General features: G+C 39.6%; 1 protein-coding gene across 14 annotated transcripts in view; it reads left to right on the forward strand.

The window, feature by feature from the left end:
- The window catches only part of EYA1 (EYA transcriptional coactivator and phosphatase 1), a 357,169-nt gene that overhangs the window by 298,125 nt on the left and 33,478 nt on the right, over positions 1-25,566 (forward strand). For all 14 annotated transcript variants that reach the window (XM_021089240.1, XM_021089251.1, XM_021089242.1 and 11 more), the window contains one exon: positions 8,751-8,840. In XM_021089240.1, the coding sequence (XP_020944899.1) occupies positions 8,751-8,840 (90 nt within the window). The remainder of the gene's footprint in view (positions 1-8,750; positions 8,841-25,566) is intronic.

The raw sequence follows: 25,566 nt of genomic DNA on the forward strand, positions 1-25,566 counted from the left end.
TAACAATCCATTGTAGAGTGTTCTTCCTGTAAATTCTTTCTTCTTGGCAAAAAATTAATTGATTAATAAGGAAAAAACACAAGATATTGGGGAGATTTTTAAACCACAAGTTCATTAGCTCAGCAGAAGCAAGTATACATGGATTCATGTCAGAATAAAAGGATTGACAGTGTTTGTTTAAGATAACTAGCCCATAGCCACTTTTGGTGAGGCAGAGATTTGAGATAGACCTAAACCATTTTCTGAAATTGAAGATTTTCCTAAATATCCCTTCTTCCTGAGTGTCTCTCCAGTATTAGTGCAGATCTTTGATTAAGGCTTCCTGGTCACCTCTGGTAGACAGATAGGGAGTCTCAGTGACTCATGCAGGTACCATATTCCTTTATTAGTTTTTCAACAGTATAGTGAATTTCAGTTTTACCAGTCATTGTTTTGAGTCAGTGGACTAATATGATTAACATATGGGTGTGCCTGATCCTTGACTCTAACTTTAAAGGTACATCCAACTCTGCTCCTTGAGGCTTGAGCCTAGCCTTAGGCATTTTCTCTACAGGTAGTTTCCTTGTAAATCTCAGTGAAATAAAAGTCATTGAAAAAAAAAAGTGTAACAACCAAGAATTATATATATATATAGAATAATATTTAACAGAAGTTTATATACAATGTATATACATTGTAATCTTGACTTGGAAGTAATCAACTATTTGCCTTAGGGAAAGAAGTAAATGGCAAAAGTTAGAATTCCAGTCTAGACCCTTTGACTGCAAAGTGTGTGGAATGAACACCATCAGAGTGTGCATCCCCGTGTCCTTCTACCCTGTGTGCCTTCAGGTTGGGAGCACAATTATCTTATGAAAAAAAACTCCTTCAATTTCTGTGAGTGTAGCACAAGATGCCTTGTGTTGGGATGAGCATTAGACCTAGTTCAGGCAATAGATGAACTGGATGGCATCCTTGTAAGCTCTGATCACAAGGCATTTCATTATTTGTCATCCTAAGAGAATTCCTAGATAGAAATGAAGGAGCATTGGCCCAGCCTTGGCATCGCAATAATGTCTTCACCTGGGAGTTGAGCCTTGGCGAAATCAAATTTCTGAATTACTATGGATGGTGCTTACTGAAAAGTGCATTTTTAATTATCCTTGAAGTTTATCAAATGCTCATATGTACAACAAAACAAGGCAACAAGAGGCCACATCCTGGTCTGCCAGTGTTCCAATACCCACATGTATTTATAGACATCCTTTTCTTTCATTCACTTCAAATCAGATTATAGATTTTTTCTTTTTTTTTAATAATGACTTTTATTTTTTTTTTCCATTATAGCTGGTTTACAGTGTTCTGTCAATTTTCTACTGTTCAGTATGGTCACCCAGTTACACATACATGTATACATTCTTTTTTCTCACATTATCGTGCTCCATCGTAAGTGACTAGACATAGTTCCCAGTGCCACATAGCAGGATCTCATTACTAATCCGTTCCAAAGGCAATAGTCTGCATCTATTAACCCCAAGCTCCCACTCCCTCCCCCTCCCCCTTGGCAACCACAAGTCTGTTCTCCAAGTCCATGATTTTCTTTTCTGTGGAAAGGTTCATTTGTGCTGTATATTAGATTCCAGATATAAGTGATATCATATGGTATTGTCTTTCTCTTTCTAACTTAACTTCTCTCAGCATGAGAGTCTCTAGTGCAAATCACAACTACCTTGAGATACCACCTCATACCAGTCAGAATGGCCATCATTCATAAGTCCAGAAATAACAGATGCTGGAAGGGGTGTGGAGAAAAGGGAACCCTCCTGCACTGTTGGTGGGAATGTAAGCTGATACAACCACTATGGAGAACAGTACGGAGGTACCTTAGAAAACTATGCATAGAACTACCATATGACCCAGGAATCCCACTCTTGGGCATATATCCAGACAAAATTCTCCTTAAAAAAGACACATGCGCCCGCATGTTCATTGCAGCACTATTCGCAATAGCCAAGACATGGAAACAACCCAAATGTCCATCGACAGATGATTAGATTAGGAAGATGTGGAATATATACACAATGGAATACAACTCAGCCATAAAAAAGAACAAAATAATGCCATTTGCAGTAACATGGATGGAATTAGACTATAGATTTTTAACATATGAATTCGAGACTGATAGATATGAATCTCCCTAAAGGATGATTTTAATGTCATTTCAGCATTTCTATGTAGGGTGATTTTGTGTTAGAATTTCTTTCTTCTTTTTAAAACATTTTATCACATGAAGATCTAGTGTAATAGCAGTGATCAGGCTGAAAACAATCAAGGAACAGTTTAAAAAAAACAATGGAATTCTCTTGTGGCTCCGTGGGTTAAGGATCTGGTATTGTCACTGCTGTGGCTCTGGTTACTGCTGTGGCGAGGGTGCCATACCTGGCCTAGGAATTTCCGCATGCCAGAGGGCATGGCCAAAAAAAAAAAAGAAAAGAAAGAAAGAAAGAAAAGAATAACAGTGAGCCAGGGATGCTACTGATGATTTGAACATATAGGATGATCATAATTTTAGTCTCTGTTGGCAGTTCTGTGTTCTAGAAATAGGAGAAAAAGATTGTGAGGCAATGAGATAATTAAATGGGATATTGGATAGAAGATGAAAGCAAAACAATTGTTTTAGGCTTGGGTCTGTGCTCAGCAGATTTCATTGTTATTTATTTCTTCTGTGTAATGTTGCTTTCTCTTCAATACACATGACTATCTTTGACTTACACAAAACAGCCTGGGTAGCCTTGCACTGCAGTGAGTTCCTTCATCTTATTTTCACGACTTTAAACAGATATTTGCAATTTAATATTATCAAAATAATTTGAGATCAGGATTAAATTTCAAAATTTCATTTGTGTGTGTGTGTGTGTGTGTTGGATGCTGTTTGTCTTGTTTTGGTAGGGAACAGCTAGTAGAAATTCCTACACATAAGAGCTGTAGTAAATAGATACAGTTTCTTCATTAAACAAGAAAAATGATAAAGCATTGGATGTATTTTCTCTGTTTTAGAGCTTCTTCACTGAACTATTCAGTGTTTACTATGGAACAAAATTGCAGAGCACATAAGAATATATCTTGCTAGATACTATAAGGCATGTCTCTGATGAGTATAAAAAATAAATAATTATATGCTGATTTTATGCTAATTTTATTCAGTGCATCAAATTAGATAAATAAGACTTCTTAAGCAGCTATTCTAAGAATGAGCTGCTCTTTAATCAGGTACCAATTATGAAAACATGTTTTAATACCATATTATGAGGATACAAGGATTTTAGTAATCAAATGTCCATTTTCCCCCAAGCTAGGTATCTAGGAATTTTTTTTACTGACACTCAACACTAAGAACTAACCAAAGATCAAATTTAATATTTTTTTCATTAGAATTATTTGAAATACCCACTATTTATTGTTTTCATTCACTTATTCCTCCACCAAACTTGGGGAAGCCCTTGTGCCAGGTGCTGTTCATGGTCCCAAGAATGGAGAGCTAAAGATACAGGGGCTATGGCTCTGACATAGACAAAAACCCAGCAGCTGATGAGCTCGGGTGGGAGGAGTCAGGGAGGAGACTCTGGACTGATGGAGGGGAGGGGCAATGGGAGAAGGGATGCAGGATGTGGGTTCATGGGTTGAACAGAGATTTGGATGTTATTCACATCCTTAGCTAGGGGCGACTAATCTAGTGAGGGAGACTCTTGTAGATAACTACAACAGAGGTACATGGCTGGGGAAAAGAGAATGGTGGTGAATGTAAGGAAGGCCTGAATTCCAGGTCTAAGTGGCAGAAGGTTGTGATTGAATTGATGTGGGGATAAGGAGACTCCTTGAGAAGAATGGCAAGGTTTGGGGCTTGTAGGGTGCCATTCTCCTGAAGAAGGAAAACAATAGCTTTCCAGGGAAATTGGGCGAATTCATCTTTGCAGCCCATTGAGTTTCAGGAGCTCTGTGGGATACCACATAAAAAGAACCAAGATATCATTGATATGTGGGCCTACAAATGAGATCTAAGGTTTAGTAGAGGGGAATAGGGTGGGGGCTGAAGGCATGAGTGTGTCAGGGTCCATAAGGCAGTGTGAATAGAGTGAGGAATGGATGAAAACAGTCCTAGGGACCAACATCACTTAAGGAATACATGATGGATAATCAGATTCTGGGAAGATGCCCAGAAAAAAAAAATGATGATATTATGAACATAAGGGAAGGAGAAATGTTAAGAAAAAAGACAACCGTGACAGATACCACAGAGGAGTCAAGTTCAGAAAAGAACGGAAACATTTGGCAACAAGGTTTGCTTAAGATGAAATGTTTCTTTGAAGTGGAGGCAAAGTTTTAAATAATTTTTCAAAAGTGATATGGCAAAAAAAAAAAAATGGTGTTTGAAAAGCCACCATTTCATAACTGCAGCTCTGGAATTTGTTACTGCCAAGCACAAGAAAAGTAAGATTAAGCCAAAGACATGGTGATTTTTATGTCTCAGTGTGTCTTGAAAAAATGTGTTTTTTTTCTTTCACCCTCTCAATTTGCCAAAGTGAGCCATCAAGCTACAACTCATTTGTTAACTGTTCAAAGTTGACTTTTGTGACATTTGACTTGTCTCAGCCTCGTTTGAAAAATGTCAAAAGTATTAAAAGATTTTTATAATAGGAAGATAAAATCTTGCCTCAATATGGGAACTCCCAGTGCTAGAAAGTGGAAGCAAATCTGTGAACATAGTTCTCTGTCTGCTTCTCAGGCTCATTTCCTTTCAGGCAAAACACTTAGCGTGTGATAACTTTGCATCCTCACGGCTCTGTGACCACAAGCAAATCTGAATACCCCTGCCAATCAGTTTTCCTATCTCTGAAATCGAAAGGAGGTGTTCTCTAGAGCTCTGCTTTTCAAACTATGGACTTCAACACATTAATGGGCGATGAAATGGAAAACAACAGAATGCACACAGTGTGGAAAGCTTTATTTTGCCAAGCTCACATTTCAGCTGTGTGTTGCAGGGGAGAGAAGAGAGATGTTACTAGATCCTGGTGTAACATGATTTTTTTAAACTGAGGATTATGATTAAGAAAATATTTGAAAAGCACTGCTTCTGACTAGATCCCCTTCCTATTCTAAAATTCTTTCACTCTAGCTAACTGTCAGACTGTCCTTGTGGTGTAGTAAATGTTTCCTAACAATTCCATGGACCGGCAGATATGAAAACTGTTAAGGACTGACAGCTAATAACAGAAAAAGAAAAACATTAAGAAGTAAATAAGGCCAACATCTGTGTTGTGTTTGACCACAAGACCGAACAAGCCTTTAAAATTTATTAGTATCCCAACTCATGAGTCATTACTATAATTTATGAAGAAAAGTTAGAGTAGGCTATATATTCGCAAACAATGGAGTGATTCTTTTGGTGGTGGTATAAATAATGCAGCCCCATATCAAGGAGAAATAATCCTTTTTCAAAAGTGACAATACCATGGCATATCAGTTTAATTCAAGAATTAAATCAATGAGGTGCGAGACTCCTCCACCTGGCCACATAAAAAGCTTCATGGACGTGGTTATGGGACAAGTCATTGTATTTTTACTGGCCTCAACCAGGGGTAGGACACACCTGAGTCAGGCGTTTTGTTTTATAAACAGCTGTTTTAACTTCCCCTGCTGGTTAATTCTGCTTGAGGCTGTATTGGGGCATTTGCTTTTTCCAGAACACTTACTGATACTTAGACTTTTTGTGGGTGAGCTATTTCCTATAAAATCAAGACTCAGTGAAGTTTGTCTTTACTTATTTGTAAACTGTTTTTTAATTCTTCTACAACCTACAAAATGTTGGTGGTATTAAGCAGGGAAGATTTAACAAGGTGAAAGCCATTGACTCATCACAGGGGTAACTGGAGGGAAGTGTTTTTTGGGGGGTTTTTTATGTGTTTTGTCTTTTTAAGGCCGCACCTGTGGCGTACGGAGGTTCCCAGGCTAGGGGTCTAATCAGAACTGTTGCTGCCGGCCTACACCAGAGCCACAGCAATGCGGGATCTGAGCTGTGTCTGCAACCTACACCACAGCTCGGGGCAACACCAGATCCTTAACCCACTGAGCAAGGCCAGGGATGGAACCGCAACCTCATGGTTCCTAGTCGGATTCATTTCCACTGCGCCACAATTTGTCTCTTCCTGCACAGCTCTTGGACACTCAGTTGGTCTCATTTTTATTTCCTCTTACAAACCCTGGGGTATTTGCTTTGCCAGTCTAACCCCAGAATTCTGGCAATACTGTGTTTTCAGCCCTCTTTCCACTGCCCGTCCATCAGCTGGCAGGCAAGGCCTGGTAAGAGGGGAATTGAGGCTAGCAAAGCCATCCTGCCCTATTTTTCCTAACCCTCTTCTGGTCCTTCTCCGGGACTTCTTCAAGGTAAACCATGGCAGGGCTGGTGTTGAAGATGTGGTAGTGCTCATGGGGTGGGCAGAGCTAGTGGAATGAATGGTACAGAGATGTTGACTCCGCCTCCCTGGCCACACCTGATTGGCTCATGGCCATCACCCAGTGAGTCTCCACCCGCATCCACCATCCCAAGCCCCTCCTTTCTCCCAGATATGTAAACACATATGATTGTATTAAATTAATAAGAGATGAATTTGGGGTTTTTTTTATTCTATAGGGGAACAACATGTTTGCCACCTAGCCATCTAATCTATTAGATGAGCAAACTGAGGCTGAAAGAAATAAAGACACTAAGGTGGGAGAGCAAGGGTAGAATCTGGCCTGGGGGTCTAAGGCTCTTCTACCACTTGTTTCTACTTGCAAAGCCCATGAAGATGGGACTTGAGGTCCATGCCCAAGGGCACCATGGACTATAGATACATGGAGGGTAGGAGGAAGACAGGCAAGTTTTGAGCTTTGAAATGAATATAGTATATTCAGAAGACAATAGAGAAAATGTACAAGCTTTAAGTTGGTCAGTATTAGAAAGCAAGACTCTTATTTTCTCTGGGTTTATATTCTCCCCTGTAAGACTCAAAAGAATGGTGATGGACAGAGTATACCCCAGCCAGCTGGGTGACCTCCTGAAGGCATCATTTCTCTAGTTGTAGCTTCTCTAATTAAATGATGATACAGGTAGATTCCAAAGGCTTCCTGTGATAATAAAGTAGTATGTCTGAAATTATTGTTCTTTGGAAAAAATTTAAATGCCATACAGGTGAAAGTTGGTATTGTTATTAGAATGTCACTAAAAAACTTAAAAAACCCATTACATCCTTGAATGTTTTTTTCTATAGAGGTTTCTTCCTTCTTCACTAAATATACAGGATATTCAGCATGAACAATGTTGTTTCCTGGGTTTGAAACATTACAAACAGGGTAACACCATTAAAATCTTGCCTATATTTCCATATTCCCTGTCTCAGTGCCAGCAGATGTCATCAGAATGTAGGTTGTGTGGGCCAGACGGTTCATCATTAGTGTCCAAGGCTTGAAGTATTGGGTAGAAGCCTCAGTTATACCTCAGAATGCTGATAGTCCCCTCTGTGAATGGTACTGGCTAATTTTTGGTTGGTTGTTTGGTTGGTTGGGTTTTTTTGGCCGCACCTGTGGCATGTGGACGTTCCCAGGCCAGGGATGGAACCCATGCCACCACTGTAACCAGAGCCGTAGTAGTGACAATGCCAGATGCTTAACCCACTGAGCCATGAGGGAACTCTGATCCTGGATATTTTTTGATGACTGGATAGTGTCACCTGAATGTTGAGATCAGCTTCTGAGCTGGCATGGTGCCAGCTGGTTAGAGCAGCCATCACTTCCATTTTGAGTATAATCAAAATTGGCATGCAGTCTGAATAAATTAAAAATAATGGTAGTTAGGAGTTCCTGTCGTGGCTCAGTGGAAACAAATCTTACTAGTATCCATGAGGATGCAAGTTCGATCCCTGGCCTCGTTCACTGGGTTAAGGATCCAGTGTTGCTGTGAGCTGTGGTATGTAGGTCACAGACATGGCCTGGATCCTGCATTGCTGTGGCTGTGGTGTAGGCCAGCGGCTAAAGCTCTGATTTGACCCCTAGCCTGCGAACCTCCATATGCCACGGGTGTGGCCCTAAAAAGACAAAAAAAAAGTTAATTTATTATAAATAATAAATAAATATTATCTAGAGTAAAACTGATACTTACTACCCTTTGGAAATTAATCTATATTGTATCTATTTTCTGGTATTTGTGGCAGTGCTTTTTGTTTGTTTTGTTTTGCTTTTGGCCACACCTCTGGCATATGGAATTTCCCAGGCCAGGGATCTAACCCATGCCTCAGCAGCAACCTAAGCTGCTGTGGTGACAATGCCTGATTCTTAACCCACTGAGCCACTAGGGAACTCCTGTGGCAGTGCTTCTAGATATTCTTCATGGATTGTGGTGTAATATAAAGTGTCTTCCTGAGTCACTGAATTTCTTGCTCCTGAAGTAGATGTATGACACTGAATCTCCTCTACTTTACATGTCTAAATAACCTTGAAGTTTATATTTTTGTAACATTTTAAACAAGTTTTTCTTCATTACACAAAGTACCAACAACAGTAGAGGCACTTTTTAGATGAAACAAGTCCCTAAAGTTTGCATTAAGGATAAGCCATGCACTCTAAGCAGCTGGAACCCAAGCCTTTAAGGCCTTTCCTGATGCTAACTCCCTCTCAATGAACCACTGTATTTCTTGTCACCTGAAGGATGTTCTTGACCTGTAAAATTCTTCTTTTAGGACCCACCTACTTCAGTTTCCCTCGGACTACGAATGGAAGAAATGATTTTCAACTTGGCAGACACACATCTATTTTTTAATGACCTAGAAGTAAGTTCTGATTATTTTATACACTCTTGATGTTGCATGTTTGGAAATAGGTGATTGGCCTTAAGATAAGAATGGGGTATTATTTTTTTGAGTATATAGTTGGAGTAATGAGATAAAGTGCTTATGGATCATATGGTAATGCATTTTGCCTTCATGGAATGTCTGTTTTGTTTTCCTTTGGCTGTTGTGTTTTGAAGTTTGATTCTGCATGACCATTGATAAGGATTAAAAGTTGATGTTAAAAATCTTAAATATTCAGCCGTGTTGATGATCAGAAGCTACAGATTTCTCAGTTTCATAATCACAGTTGAGATGGCTTCCCTTTAAAATCCAACAATTTGTGATCCTTGCCTAGGCTGTGTCAGACTCTTATTATATCAAGTCAGATGCTTTCTGTCTGGCTTAATTGGTTGTATAATATTTTAATCAGGGCTCCGTTCTTTGGCTTGCCAGGATTCCTTGTGTCAGACTGCTGATGATTTTATTTGTCTATTATGATTTGGGGAGAGATTTTGGTAAGACGGCTAGTTAAATGTATTACAGATGATGACAAACATGCTGATCTTGGTTGGAGGCATTTTTTAAGAATATTACTTTTCTTATTGCCATTATGAGAAAACATGACCGTAACTACATTTCACTCCCTTCTCGATAAGAGAGTTGTGTATTTAAGCTCTGCTGTTAAAGCAAGCTTGTGGTAGGGCTGCCAACAGGCATTAATCATTAAGTTGTTGTTTTGCTAGATTTTATAAATGTATGTTATTTCAGACAGGAGAAGAATCCGAAAGATTCGAATAGAACTTTTACTGATCAAAGTTAATTGGCAGCAATTGGCCTTTAAATATTTCCTGATGTTTCCCTTTTTTAAAATCAAGCAAAATGCACCTTATTTAATAGATGAGCCAAAATCATTTGAAAAATGCCAGTGTGTGACAGAACTTAAATGCGGTTTGTTCAACATCTGTCCTGTGTTTTGATTTCTTTTCATCTGCAATGAAACTACTCACAGACGAATTGGCAACTTCCAATGCAATAAAATTATTTAAATGTGCTTCATTTTTTTTTTTGCCCCATTCTTCCTCAGTGAAATATTTATTTTTACACTTAGGGTAAAAAGCAAATCTTTTTTTTTTTTTTTTTTTTTTTTTTGCATTTTAAAGTGCTTTCTATCCTTAAGGAAATTTCATGTAGGGTATTACTATGTCTTAAGGTAGAGAGAGTCCCCAGTGAGTGACAAGTTCAGAATTGCCTTTAGAAAAGCTTAATAGGCAAACATTTTCAAAAGCTGTTTCTGATTTATGGTTGTGATTCACTTCATAAGAGAAAAGCACCAAAGAATTCCATCTTTTACTAGTACATTAAAACTCCTTTCCTGAGCACCCATTCGTTTCCAATGATACAGACAAAGCTGGTATTTTCTCTTGGGTACAACCTTGTTGCTCTCATCAATGTTAATAGGTGTTAATAGCACCCATGGAGAAGAAATTAGCAGTAATTTTCTATTGTTTTTAAGCTCTACCTTCTTAAAATTGCCAAAGCTTGTCTGTATAGTGCCAAAATGATGTGGTAAAAAGTAAGAAGTTAGACCAAGTAATAAGCAGGTATAATATAGACAGGGAACCTTCCTAACTCAGTTTCGTTGTAATACAGCCAGATTTCTATTTGTTTACTAACATTATTCACACTGAATTATATAGAGAATATCTAAATTGAAAGTAAATACTAAAAGGTCTAGTTTAGCTATGCAGGGGATATAGATTTTTCATAAGACCAAATTAAAAAAAAAAGAAGAAGAAGAACTAGGGATTGACACAAAGAACTAGGGATTGACACAGGTATTAAAATATCAGATTCTATTCATGGCATGAGGACTCTTCCCTAAAAGAGAATGAAGGAATAACTCAACCAAATATAAAAATCAATAGTGGAAAATTATTTTAGCTTGTAACCCTACCGGAGTTGACTTTAAGTTATCTTACTTGAGAATAATAAAAAACTATCAGCAAAAATATAAATGAAAGATTCACATAGCCTCTGTCTTCAGAAAATTATTTACTTGCTTTCAATTTGCACAATAATAAAAAATAAATTGCTTCTTTATACTTATATCAGTCTTTCATTTTGTGTTTTTGTAATTCAATGAGCCTGAGACTGGCCATTGCAAATATTAGTTTCTTTCAAAGTAAGGAGTGAAATTATTTCCTGGCAAAAATAAATGTATTAGCATAATACTCTTTAGAAAACTATCTCATCAGGCAAAAATGATGTGGCAATGCCTGATTTCACACTCTAATTAGTGGTGTGCTGTGGGTAAGGGACATGGGTATTTTAATAAATGATAATGACATGTTTTTAGCTTTTTAAGATCTATAATGCAAGTAATTTCAAGGAGATTAACAATTTTCGATTAGTTTGAAGTGTGATTTTGGAATTCTGATAAATGCCTTTAGCCTCATTTTCTTTTACAACCTTACCTCTTTGCCAGCCCCTTTGTATGATTTGGTTCGTTCACAGCTGTGGCTTCTAAGACCATCTGAATAAGGAACTACACTACATGCAGAGCTTCCAGTACTAATTCTTGTGTTATCAAAGTATCTGCTTAAAACAGTTGCTAGGACATTATTTAGGAAATTTTGGATATGATTTTAAAGTAACTTAGAAATGCTTAAAATGGTATTAGGGTATTTAGGAAATTTGGGATATGGTTTTTAAAGTAATTTAGAAATATCTTAATTGTAGTTCAAGACATAAAAACAACCATTTTTAGTTTCAAAAATTTATTTTTCATCTCAGTGACAATTATGAATAAAAGCAATCAGAATTAAAATGAATTCTGTTGACACTTCAGGAAAAAATAAATAAACAAGAGAAGGCTTGGTTTGGGGATCCATTAAAAATGTTGGATGGGATGGGACATGAGTGACAGGGAGATATAATTATCAAAGGAAATCACATCCCTCCCACCCACCAGAAGGGTTTAGACTGGAGCTTCATAGGACACTCCTGGCTTTCCTATTTCCAAGTCTAAGGCCCTGCATATCATTTTACCAAAAGGTCTCCATGTGCCATCCAGTGATGCTTATTATGGAAGCCATTTTTTGTGAATGTATGAAATTGGAGGGATTTTTCCAGCTTCTTCAGGAAAGTCTGTCTCTTTCTGGCTGAGTGGAGAAAGAGCTCTTTCTGTTGGATTTTAATTGAAAGGTAATCTGCAAACAGAGCAGCAAGGAAAGGCCTTCTGAATATTATGATGTTTCAGTTTAACTCGCCATTGATCAGTTCTCCTGCAGGATTTTTCCACAATTAAAGGGAAATATTTCGTCAAGATGGATGTAAGTCCAAATAAAAATAAGGCGCAAGCTTATGATGAATTTTTTCTTGTTGTCTGGTGTTAAGTGGTAGCATCTCACTGGTGTGATGATTGCCATTGTAACTGGTGTTATCACCATGGTGGCCTCCAAGAGCCTCTGCTCTCAGGCCACATGGCTCAGGGTTGGGAAAGTCACAGGAACCCACCTCTTGTCTTCTGGGTTGTACACACCATGTTCACCTAGTTCAGTGTGAAGTTGTGCTACTATCACTTTCTCCTTCACACCCTTAGTACATTGGTTACATGGGACAGACCGAAGGATGCTTTGGTGTCAGCCTTTACAATGTGAATTTCCCAGCCTTTCCTGGGCCTTTGATATGTGGACTCCTGTCCTAGGTCTGATTTTTAAACCGCTTAGCTCCTTGTAGCTTGTAGCTCCTTGTTTTCACATTTTCTATTAAGAAAAGGCCTGGGGCTAAAGGTTATGGTCTCAGTAGGTTTGATGAATCAAAGACCAAGGAAAGGCATCATGGACAGTCATGCCATAATTTAAAGGAAGGAAGTTGTAATGAGTTTTCTTACAAAGCAAAGAAATTAGTTTGCCCCCCTTGGTTTCATTCAGTCTTTAAATTTGCAATGCTCTGTTATGACTCTAAAACTTAGGTTCTCCTCTATTCACTATTTTACTGTATCTTGTTTATAAATTTATTTTTAGCTAAGGGGAAAAAAGCTTCCTTCAAAATAGCAGTCATGCCAATGCTAAGTAGCTTTGCTCTTAAGTGTTCTGTGGTGGCCTAATGCTTGTGTTTCCAAAAGTGTAAATGTTATAAACTAACATATTGATTTTTTGAGTTGAAAAATATAATTCACCCAGAAAGTGCTTTGCTGTCTTTAGATAAACAACTAGAAACCCTGATGCCTGAGTCCAGCTTCTGTGTAGATGTTGGAATCTCTTGTTCCATAGATTCCAGCTTGAGCTGTTTGCTGCTTTTGGTGTGTTTCACTGCCAAGAACAGCTCTAGGAGAGTGTGTGGACCTATCAGTAATTGCATTCCAAACCCAAATGTACCCACATATATGTGTATGCCACTTGTCAATTTCAGCTCTCTCCATAGGCTTTTGTATATGTATTTAATTTTATATGTAAATTTTGTATATATATTTAACTTTCTTCTGAAAAATTTAGCTAACATAAAGGGTCACATTATTTGAAATCCTAGTAACATTTTTGATAACACCTAGAATATTGCTTTATATATGTTGACCATGGATTGAGTATTTGTTACATTGAATTTTTATCTGTTGCCTTGGATAAAAGATTAATTTCTGTGCCTTTCCCATGAAAGACAAGAGACTTGACCTTGCCTTTCTATGTTTTTAGGTAGATTGCTTGGCCTCATCTATTTCCTTAGTTAATAAGAGCAACATCAAAACTCTAAGTTTAGGAGGCAAGATAGATTTTCAAACAAGTGATTATTAGACAAAATAAATGGGTGTTGAATTTAACTATGTTGTAATCGGTGGCCAGAAAGAAGCAATGCCTATATTTTATCCATTATTATTACTAATGAATAAGTGTAAGTGTTCTCCCATTATTTCTCCAAGATTCTGTCATCTTTATCTGAAGTAAAAAAAAAAAAAAAAAAAAAAGAAATGTAAAAATATCTCCCAAGACTCCCTTAATTCTGATGTTTACCAGAAAGTTAGGAGTCAAAGTATATTGCTATTTAACATGAGATATTCTATATTATGTTATGCAACTCATTGGGAAAAAAAAAAACTAAAGAAATCAGCAAAGGACATGAACAGACAGTTCACAAGAGAAAATCCAATTTTCAACACAAATTAAGCTAAGAAAAATATTGGATTTCACCTCCAGGAATCTGAAATGTCAGAGCGTGTTCAGCCTCTTGTCTATCACACTGGCAAAGATTTAAAATCAATAACATGGTATGCAGTGCAGTAAGATGAACAATTGCGTACATTGCTGTTAGGATATAAATTGGTACCAATTTTCAGAGAAGTAGCTTGATACTGTGTATTTAGAACCTTAATGCACTGATCGTTTCAACTTCTGAGCAAGGAATTACAGACAGAGAATTGGCACAGTAGTAACAAACGTGTATTGAACACTTGTCCTAACATTATTCATACAGTATTCCACTGAATACCCTGACACTTCTATGATAGGAGCACCATCACTGCCTCCGTTGTATGGAATAGAACCATTATCATCTCCATTTTATGGACTAGCCGAGAAGCTTAGAGTGGTGAAAACAAAACTTGCCCTGGGCCACACAGCTACTGAGTGGCAGGTTCTAACTCAGGTCCAACACCTTCTGGAAGTCCACTCAACCCCACACTAAAATATAGAAATATTTAAAATATCCTTAAACAGTGATTAATGATTCATCCTCATGGACAATTGTTTTAAGACTGCTTATTAAATGTAGGAAAAATATTCACGGTCCATTTCAAGGTTCAAAATTGACAGTAACAGGACAGTGTGGTCTTAATGGTAAACTCCATGGCATTTATCTGAAAAGGCTACATACTGTCTGAGTCCAGCTACAGGACATTCTAGAAAAGGCAGAACCGTGGATCAGGCTGCCAGGGGTTAGGGAGAGAGAGAGGCGAATTAGGTAGGCCAAAGAAGATTTTTAGGGTAGTGATTCTATTCTGTTTGATACTGCAGTGGTAGGTACATGTCGCCGTACATTTGTTCAAACACATAGAAAGTACCACGCCAAATGTGAACCTCATGTAATCTATGGACTTTGGCTGGTGATGATGTGTCAATTCAGGTTCACTGATTGTAACAAATGTACCACTCTGATGTGAGATGTTGAGAGTAGGGAAAGTTATGTACATGTGGGAGCAGAGGGTATATGGGAAAAATCCCTGTACTTTCTGCCAGATTTTCCTATAAACCTAATACTTCTTTAATTACTTTATTAATTTTTGAAATTATGCATATTAAAAAAACTGAGAGAACTATATATTGTAAAAGCTACCAGTACATAACTTCAAGTTTTAAAGATAAGCAGTCTGCAAAATAAAGTATACTATATGATTCTTATTTTAGCATCTATGACATATGGAAAAATAATTGGAGGTGAATACATTAAAATGCTGCCAGTCTGAATGATGGGGTTATAAAGGCTATTTTTCTGTGATGCTCCAAAACTGAGATGATCAGAGCATTTCATAATTTCTTTATACGTCTGTCCTTCATTCAATATTCAATATATGTTTTTTGAGGGGTTATTAGTTGCTAGGCACTGTTCGCAATGCTGAGGAGGCAGCGATGATTGAGTCAAAGTTACTCTCTTCATTGAGTTCATACTCTGGAGGGGAAGTAGGAAATAAACACTATGTAAATAAAATAATTTCAGGTAGAGATAGTACTGGGTAGATAATGAAAGAATAATTGATTAAGGGATGTTGTGGAGTGGGGCACCTTTAGCTGAGATGTTCAGAAAGAGGTGTCTCTGAGGAGAAGACATTGGTGAAAGAACCAAGAAGTTTCCAGTAGGAAGCAGCTGTAACGGCAGGAAGGCATTCTGGAAGGGGAGTGGCCTGTGCAAAGGCCCTGAGGTGGGAATGCATTTTGCTCCTTCAAGAAATAACAAGCTCATGAGTGTAGCGGGGGCAGAGTGAATAAGAGGAAAGTGAAGGGTCCAGATCAGGAAGGGCCTTGTAGACTGTGGTGAAGAAGATGGATTTTTTTTTTTCTTTCTAATTGCAGTGGGCAGCCATTGGTGAGTTGTAAGCATGAACATGATAGACTATTGTTTGTACTTTTAAAAGATCAGCTTTCATCCTATGAGGAAGGGAGCAAGAGTAGAATCAATGAGACATTTAGGAGACTTTGGGCTGAGACATGGTGAGAAGGTGCAAGATTTGCAGCATAATTTCGTGGAAGTGCTACTGGGAGGATCTGCTAATGGATCAGAGGTGGGAGGAGAAGGATAGCAGAATCAAGGGTGGCTACTAGGTTTTGACTGGAGCAACTAGACAGGTGGTCATGTTATCTGAGATGAGGAAGAGTGCCTTTGGGGTGGCAAGATTGGGGGAAGAGTTGTCCTCAACTATTCTGCATCAAACATATTAAGTTTGAAATACCTATTCAAGGAGTTCCCATTGTGGCTCAGCAGGTTAAGAACCTGACTAGTATCCATGAGGTTGCAGGTTCGCTCCCTGCCCTCACTCAGTGGATTGAGTTTTTGGCATTGCTGCAAGCTGTGGTGGAGGTTTCAGATGTGGCTCAAACCCAATGTTGCCATGGCTGTGGTGTAGGCCAGCAGCTGCAGTTCCAATTCTACCCTTACCCCAGGAAGTTCCATATGCCATAGGTGTAGCTGAAAAAAAAAAAATTCAACATCCAGGTCAAGAGATTATGTACATTCAAGTTTGAACTTCAGAGGAGAGAGCCACATGTGAAGAAACACTTTTAGGGGTCCTAAAGGCATGAGAAATAGCATCTCACAGGGAAAAGAGTAAATTGAGAAGAGAGCCTAAGATTAGATGCTCAGACAATTAGAAATAGGACCAAGAAAAAAACTTTCAAGAGAGAAAGGTAAGGACTGGCAATGAGGTAGGTGAAAACGTCTGAGGCATCACAGAAACCTAGAGAACGGGGTTTCAGGTACCGGGGCTGGGGTGCACTGCTGTGTCAAATGCTGCTTAAGGAGAGGACAAGGAGGACAGAGAAGTGGCTGTTGGATTCACCAGGAGTGTTGGCTGGTAATGACCCTGATAAGCACCACTTCAGTGAAGTGGAAGACAAATGGGAATGGGTTGAAGAGAGGACAAGGGTTGATGAAGTGAAAACAGGAAAGACTGAGAGTTTCCACAATGACAAAATGCAAAGAGGTGGGTGGTACATGGAGAGGATCATATACCAGAGGAAGGAGGAAGTGGTTATTTTTAAAACAGAAGTTAAGGCATGTTTGGTAAGGAGACTGATTCTATAGAAATGATCCCGGGTGTGGTGAAGAGAAGGAGCAGCCAAGAGAGTGAAGTGGGTAACAAGAAAGGATGGGATCCAGAGCACAAGTTACAGGGTAAGGCTTCAGTAAGGGAGTCTGAAACTCCAGGTACAGATGCAGGCACGGCAACTGGGGTTTCGCAGTGGACGTGAAGGCTCTTCTCACTGTAAAAAAAAACCACCTGTAATATTTTGTAATAATAATTTTCTGATTTTCTATCTCCCTTCATCCCCCACCAGGTGGTCCCTTGAAAACAGGGACCATGATTTGCCTGCTTGAAGCCTACACACCTAAAACCAGTTTGGTACATGGAAGGCTCTCCAATGTATCTTTTAATTTTTTCCAAATTTTTTAAAGTGAGAGTCTCCTGTGAGCACTGCTCTTTTTTTTATTATTATTTGTATGCATTAACTTTTCAAAAGTAATTGCTAGTCTCTCTCTCTCTCTTTTTTTTTTTTTTTTTTTTTTTTGTCTTTTTGCCATTTATTGAGCCGCTCCTGTGGCATATGGAGGTTCCCAGGCTAGGGGTCAAATCCGAGCTGTAGCTGCTGGCCTACTCCAGAGCCACAGCAACACAGGATCCAAACGGCTTCTGCAACCTACACCACAACTCACAGCAACGCCGGATCCTTAACCCACTGAGCAAGGCCAGGGATTGAACCTGCAACCTCATGGTTCCTAGTTGGATTCATTAACCACTGAGCCATGATGGGAACTCAGCTACTCTCTTTTTTTAAGCGATATTTTCAAAATCTTGAGTGTCAGAATCCAGTGGACGTGCAAGGAGTATGATATCAAATGATACTCAGTGTAGTTCCAGTTTAAGATTTGAAAAAAAAAAGGTATATACATCCAAAAGAAGATTAAAGATTTTCACCTTAAAAATGCTGTATATGATATCGATTATATGTGGAATCTAATAAAAATGATAGAAAAGAATTTATTCATAAAGTACAAACAAACTCACAGATTTCAAAACCAATCTTATGGTTACCATAGGTGAAACTGTTATGGGGAGAGGGGAATTGGGAGGATGCAAATAATATATATACATTGCTGTATAAAATAGATGATTAATATGAACCTACTGTCTAGCACAGGGAAAGCTACTCAATAGTCTGTAATAACCTATATGGGGGAAAAAATGGGTATATGTGTATGTACCATTGATTCACTTTGCTGTACACCTGACACACACACAACATTTTAAGTCAACTATATGCCAATAAAGTTTTTTAAAAGTTGCAAAAATAAATAATTTCTACAAAAAAAAAGGATTTATCTCTGGATAGTGGGATAATACTACCAGAAACTAAACTCCAAGTTTTCTTTATATTTTATTTTTTGTTATTATTTCTTATAATTAGAAAATTGTTGAATAATCAACTATTCCAACTTGACTCAAAGCCCTATGTTTATGGATGAGCTATCTTACAATTCTAGAGGTATCAGAGGTTAAACTCATGAATTCATTCATTCTTGAGGGACACCTCCATGCCTCAGTTTTTTATTTGGAAAATTGGATGATGAGCGTACCCACCTCCTAGGGTCAGTGTGAAGATTCAGTATATGAATACCTGTTCAGGGCATAGAACCAGCTCCACCAAACAGGAGGTACTAAGGAAGTCTAATCTGCTATTCTTTTTTCAAAATGTATTTTATTGAAGTAGAGGGGATTTACAATGTTGTGTTAATTTCTGCTGTATAGCAAAGTGATTTGGCTATACATATATATACATTCTTTTTCATATTCTTTTTTACATGGTTTATCACAGGATATTAAATATAGTTCTCTGTGCTATACAATAGGACCTTTTTGCTGACCCATCCTGTAGATAATAGTTTGCATCTGCTAATCCCCAGCTCCCGCTCCAGCCCTCCCCCAACCCCCCTTCCCCTTGGCAACCCTTGGGGAAGTCTGTTCTGTGTGTGTCTGTTTCTGTTTCATAGATAAATTCATTTGTGTCATATTTTAGATTCCACATATAAGTGATATCACGTGATATTTGTCTTCGTCTGGCTTACTTCACTTGGTATGATAACCTCTAGTCCATCCATGTTGCTGCAAACGGCATTATCTCATTCTCTTTTTATGGCTGAGTAGCATTCCATTTCAATACATGTACCATATCTTCTTTATTCACTCAGCCATCACTGGACATTCAGGTAGCTTCTGCGTCTTGGCTGTTATCAATAGTGCTGCTATGAACATAGGGATGCGTGTATCTTTTATCTTTTTGTCTTTTTAGGGGTGCACCTGTGGCCTATGGAGGTTCCCAGGCTAGGGGTCCAATTGGAGCTTCAGCTGCTGGCCTACACACAACCACAGCAATGCCAGATCCAAGCCACATCTGAGATCTACACCACAGCTCACTGCAACACCAGATCCTTAACCCACTCAGTGAGGCCAGGGATCGAACCCCACCACTTCATGGTTCCTAGTGGGATTCATTTCCACTGCGCCACGGCACATGTATCTTTTTTTTTTTTTTTTTTTTTTTTGGTCTTTTTTGTCTTTTGTCTTTTTGTTGTTGTTGTTGTTGTTGCTATTTCTTGGGCCGCTCCTGCGGCATATGGAGATTCCCAGGCTAGGGGTTGAATCGGAGCTGTAGCCACCAGCCTACGCCAGAGCCACAGCAATGCGGGATCCGAGCCGCGTCTGCAACTTACACCACAGCTCACGGCAACGCCGGATCGTTAACCCGCTGAGCAAGGGCAGGGACCGAACCCGCAACCTTATGGTTCCTAGTCTGATTCGTTAACCACTGCGCCATGACGGGAACTCCACATGTATCTTTTTAAATCAGAGTTCTCTCTGGATATGTGCCCAGGAATGGGATTTAATTTCTGTTATTCTTTATTGAGTATCTTTGATGCAAAAAAACTGGAGGGTAGGGCCATGGAGGAAGAAGGGGGGGTGACTTAGGAAATGGTTCGGGAATGAAGAATGTGAAACAATAAGTGGTTTGCTCCCAAAATTCCCATGTAGAATTCCAACAGAAATCATACCAGAGAAACAACAGAAATTCTTCCAGTGTTCACTTTGCAAATGCAAATGGTTCCGGGTACATCACAGAGTACTCCTCTTATTCCTTCCTCATTCACCTCCTCCTTGCACCCCCAGGTCCAAGAGGGGAGGTTTCCTTTGGGCAGTTAAATAGGGATGGTATCTGGCTTCCCACCCAGTGTGCTATCCTTTCATTCATTGAAAATAGGGGTGCTTTGGGACTGGATAAACAATGAGATCCTGCTGTATAGCACAGGGAACTATGTCCAGTCACTGGTGATGAAACATGATGGAGGATAATGTGAGCAAAAGAATGTATATATATATGACTGGGTCACTTTGCTGTACAGTAGAAATGGACAGAACACTGCAAGTCAACTATAAGGGAAAAATAAAAATCATAAAGCAAATTTTTTTAAAAAAAGGAAAATGGGAATGTTGACTTCATGTCAAAGGCATTTGTTTCTTGGGTTGTGCTGTTAAGTTGTCCTTTCCTTGCCTCTTCCGGTCTCATGTTTCAAAGGATGGCTTATGGACCTTGCTGGTGGTGTCTACAGCCTGGAGCAGAGCCTTGAATGTGCAAAATGACACGGCGGTGGCAGGGGGCAGCGGTCTTTAGGGAAACCCTTCTCATATCAATACAAAGAATTGACTTTAATTCTCCATCAACACTGAGAATCCAGTCTTCTTAACTGCAGTTTACCTGTGTGGGCAATTGAAGGAAAGTGATTTTTTTTTGCCCTCGGCCACTTGGTTATAGTAAAGCTAAGGTGGGAACAGGGGTTTCCTAACTCAGATATCATTGCACAAGTCTGTCTACCCACGTCCCATAACCTGGCTGTTTCTCCTGCCACAACAGGAAATAGTAGCATGCTGGTGCTGCCACACACTGTTGTAATGCAGCACATCCCAATAAGGGGATGTGGTTTTCTCTAATGAATTACTGTTAGCTTTGTTTCGCACTATGTCTCAGAGACCGCAGTTGTTCAAGCAACCTAAAATCTGTTTTGAAAGGTTTAGGGGTAGGTGGGTCAGTAGATTGGCCTGACAGAGAGGTGATGGACTGACAGATATGTCCATATAAGTTCCTGTTGTTGAGTAGATAAATATTATTTTAGCTGCCTCTCTAGGAGAGAGAAAAAGAGCTATAGTGCCCTAAATTTCTTTGTTTACTCCATTGTGGACATTGGACTCTATGTGAGGCATTGAGGAGAAGAGATGAAATAGATGCCCTGCCCTCAAAGAGCCAAGAGGGGAGGTGAAAACAGGAAAGCAAGGGAACAGTTATATCACAGTGTCTCAACACAGTGATGGCCATATGTAAGGACACTGGCAGAGTCCAAAGGCAAGGTGGCTAACCCAGCCTGGGGAAGAGGTGGCAAGGCTGAGAGGGCAGGAGAAATGACATCCCCAGGACGTCACCTTTGCTAGAGGAAAGCATGGTGGTTAGGACCAGAGTTTGAGTAGATCTAAAGCACAGAGCAGGAGTTCCCGTTGTGGCTCTGCAGTAATGAACCCAACTAGTTTCCATGAGGATGCAGGTTCAATCCCTGGCCTCTCTCAGTGGGTTAAGGATCCGGCATTGCCATGAGCTGTGGTGTAGGTTGCAGATGCAGGTCAGATGTGGCGTGGCTGTGGCTGTGGGTATAGGCCGGCAGCTGCAGCATGTGGAAGTTTCCACATGCTGCAGGTGTGGCCCTAAAAAAATGAATTAATAAATATGTAAGCACAGAACACATGTAGGGCAGTTGTGAGATAAGAGGACAGAGAGACAGGAGCCAGACCGTGAAAGGTTTTGTACACTCTGCTGAGGAAGTTGAATGTCATATTGAATGCCAAGGCCATTGCCAGAGAATATTTCACACTGCCGTGGAGATGCATTGTACTGTGAGGTCAGACATATCAGTATGTTGATAATAGGTGAGAAATCACCAGGGTTCTTTGTGGGAACAGAGTACAGTATGGGGCAAATGGGAAAGCAATTAAGAAAGTAGTCAGGAGACCATGAGGGAATAGATTTAATGCAGTGGCTTGAGAAGCAAGAATCTTTGTTTCTTGCTTGGGCAATAAGGTAGAGATAGACAGTGCAGGACAATCGGCTTGGCTTTGGGAGGAAGATGCTAAATTCAGCTCTGAGATCTTGAATCAGAAGTGTGTGCTGGACCTCAGGCAGAACTCCAACAAGCAGTAGTGTGTACAGGGCTGAAGCTCAGAAAGAGAGAAGTGAGTTTGATGTCATCTCCCACAAAACTGGTTAAGAATTTCAGAGTTCCCGTTGTGGCGCAGTGGTTAACAAATCCAACTAGAAACCATGAGGTTTCGGGTTCGATCCCTGGCCTTGCTCAGTGGGTTGAGGGTCCGGCGTTGCCGTGAGCTGTGGTGTAGGTCACAGACCAGGCTCGGATCCGTGTTGCTGCGACTCTGGTGTAGGCCAGTGGCCACAGCTCCAATTAGACCCCTAGCCTGGGAAACTCCATATGCGGCAGGAGCAGCCCCCCCCCAAAAAAAAGAATTTCCTGGGAAGGGAAGAATATATCAAATGAAAAAGCAACATTATCTCAGAGCAGAGGTCTGTCTGTAAGATTTTGGCTTGGAAACACAGAAGCTACATGTATATCAAAGACTCCTAATTCCGAAAATGAAATAACGTATATCAAGCCACAGTTTCTGTTTTAGCAAACTGAAAATGAACCTGCCCGTGAAATTATCTTCCTAGTTTTACCGTAGTCTCTTTTGTACTAGTTTTTTTTACTGAGGTATCATGGATGTGCAATATTATGTAAATTTCAGGTGTACAACACAGTGACTCACAATTTTTAAAAGTTATGTTCCATTAAGAGTTATTATAAAACATGGGCTTTATTCTGTGGCTGAAGCAGTGGGGTAGCCAAGTGGTCTGAGGGAAGAGTGAACACTTGAGGGGTGGAGTGACCCTGGTTCGGGCCTCGTTTTCAGCTACTCTGTGACCTTCAACCCTGGCACGTTCAGAGATGGCCTGGGGGTGCAGTGCAGTGAGCAAATGAGATGATCTGGCAAAGGCACATGGCTGGCTTTGGCGTGCGGGAAGCCTTCCCTTCTTGCCTAATAGAAGTGCCACTTCACCTTGTCTTTGTGGCAGCATGGGCTCCATCCCTGGCCCAGCCCAGTGGGCTAAGGATCTGGCGTTGCTGCAGCCGCAGTGTAGGTCACAGCTGCAGCTCACATTCAGCCTCTGGCCCAGACACTTTCATATGCCACGGGAGTGGCCAAAAATAAAAAAGAAATGCTAGTTCAGCTTTCGCAGAATTGGTGGTCATTTTATTTAAAAATCCTGAGAAATTGACCTATGGGTGTTACATATGACAGACTTTTTGTTTAGGGTCTTCATTTTGACAGGTGCTCCCACTCATCTTTATTCTGAAAGAGGAGAGTTCCTACTTTCTAAAGTCAGATTTTACCCCATTTACCTTCATAGGAAGTTTGTGGAGTTGAGAAAGAAAAAAATTTTAATTGACTAGTGCAAGAGAAAAGCCTGTAACTTCAACTTCCCCAAAATGTGTTTAATTTCAGTCCCTGGAGCCTTCTTCGATTTCGGGGCAGTTACAATAGAGCCTCTATCTGGGCACAGCCAGTCCAGGATGCTAATGGCATTTCTAAGGAAACACTCTAAATCCCAGATTTTTCTTGCTGCTAATTGTGTGCTACTCCTCCGTAAGGCAGGCAAAGGGCTGGGGCAGGCAGAGAGGAGGCTGCTTTTCATCGGCATTATTTTGTGATGCCTCTTCAAAAGTAATGGACTGAGAATTATCTTCTGGTATTGGTGTTTTGTCAGAAAGCTAAAGGGAGCTCTTAGGATCAAGACATAATTCCTTTTAATTAGTGGAACTGGTTTGTTCTAAACCCATACTGACTGAGTCCTACTGGACTCGCAGATGTTTCTGCTAAGGAAAAAATCAGTAGCTTGGAAAATTGACAGATGAAAAGTAGTTTTCATGTAGAGGTGTGGTGAGATAATACTTTCTCTTTTAATGTAGCAATTATAACCTTCACCTTCTTTAACATATAAGGAAAACTACTTAAACTCCAAATGGCCACAATTAAACAAGTCACTCTACTTCCAATCACGAACGTGTTCAGATGGTCATGAGCAGAGGTCAGGCACCATATCAACCAAGGCCTTAAGGAACTTGACAAATGCTTTTCCAAAATGCAAGAGAAAATTTAAAACCATATGTTTGAGTTAAGAAACAAATGAATTTTGTAAGACTTTTTAGGGATGTATAGGAAACAAGATGAAGATATTCATGTTCTCAAGGAGCTTAAAAATCATATAAGCTCAGAGGAAGCAGGAATAAGCAGAAAGATGAAGGTGACATTGAAACTGCCAGAAAAGATTAACAGGTTATCAACAGAACCATGTGGGGTGGGCTTTAAAAGAAGAGTGTTCTAAGCAGAAGGTACATAGTGAGCAAAGCTCAGAGATTTAAGAGATTAAAAATATCAGGTAAGGAAAGTAGAATAGAGCCTAAAGAAATAAACGAATGTCATAAATACGGCTAAGCATCTTCATCAGTATGATCACTCACTTAAGTATCTACCAAGTGATGACTGTACTAGCGCACAGGTGCTTAAATATTATTAATGAATCATAATGTAATTTAATATTTTAAATATTTAAAATAGAACTGTAAGGAAGATCAACAGTTGTTACCCTACTTAAATTAATAGTCCACTAAAATACCAGAAACCATAAGCCATCGCTTGGTTAAAAGAAATATGAGATGTACCTAATTTGGAATAGTATACAGCAGTTTAGAAGATAATATAGATGATTAATTGATATAAAAAGATCTTCTTTCTGTATTATTTTTTTTTTTCCTGTCTTTTTGGTATTTCTTTGGGCCGCTTCCGCGGCATATGGAGGTTCCCAGGCTAGGGGTCGAATCGGAGCTGTAGCCACCGGCCTACACCAGAGCCACAGCAACTCGGGATCCGAGCCGCGTCTGCAACCTACACCACAGCTCACGGCAACGCCGGATCGTTGACCCACTGAGCAAGGGCAGGGACCGAACCCGCAACCTCATGGTTCCTAGTCGGATTCGTTAACCACTGCGCCACGACAGGAACTCCTTCTTTCTGTATTATTGAGTGGAGGAGAAAGTAGCTACAAAACTATACCTGTCATATTTTTATAGCTACTATAGAAGTTATCTAGTTTTACCTGCTTTTTTTGGTGTGTATATTCTACTAAAATGTAAGCTCTATGAAAAACATGAGGAGTGTCAGATAATTGAGTGAGTAGGACCAGGAAGAATGATGGCAGGATTGGAAGGATTTTTACCATGGTTACTTCTGAGGGATAGAATTGAAGTTTATTTCTTGTATACGTTTTTCTCTTTGCATGAATTCTCTACAGGAGTATGTATCATTTTATAATCA

This window comes from Sus scrofa, chromosome 4 (genome assembly GCF_000003025.6).
Source record: "Sus scrofa isolate TJ Tabasco breed Duroc chromosome 4, Sscrofa11.1, whole genome shotgun sequence".
Classification (NCBI taxonomy): domain Eukaryota; kingdom Metazoa; phylum Chordata; class Mammalia; order Artiodactyla; family Suidae; genus Sus; species Sus scrofa.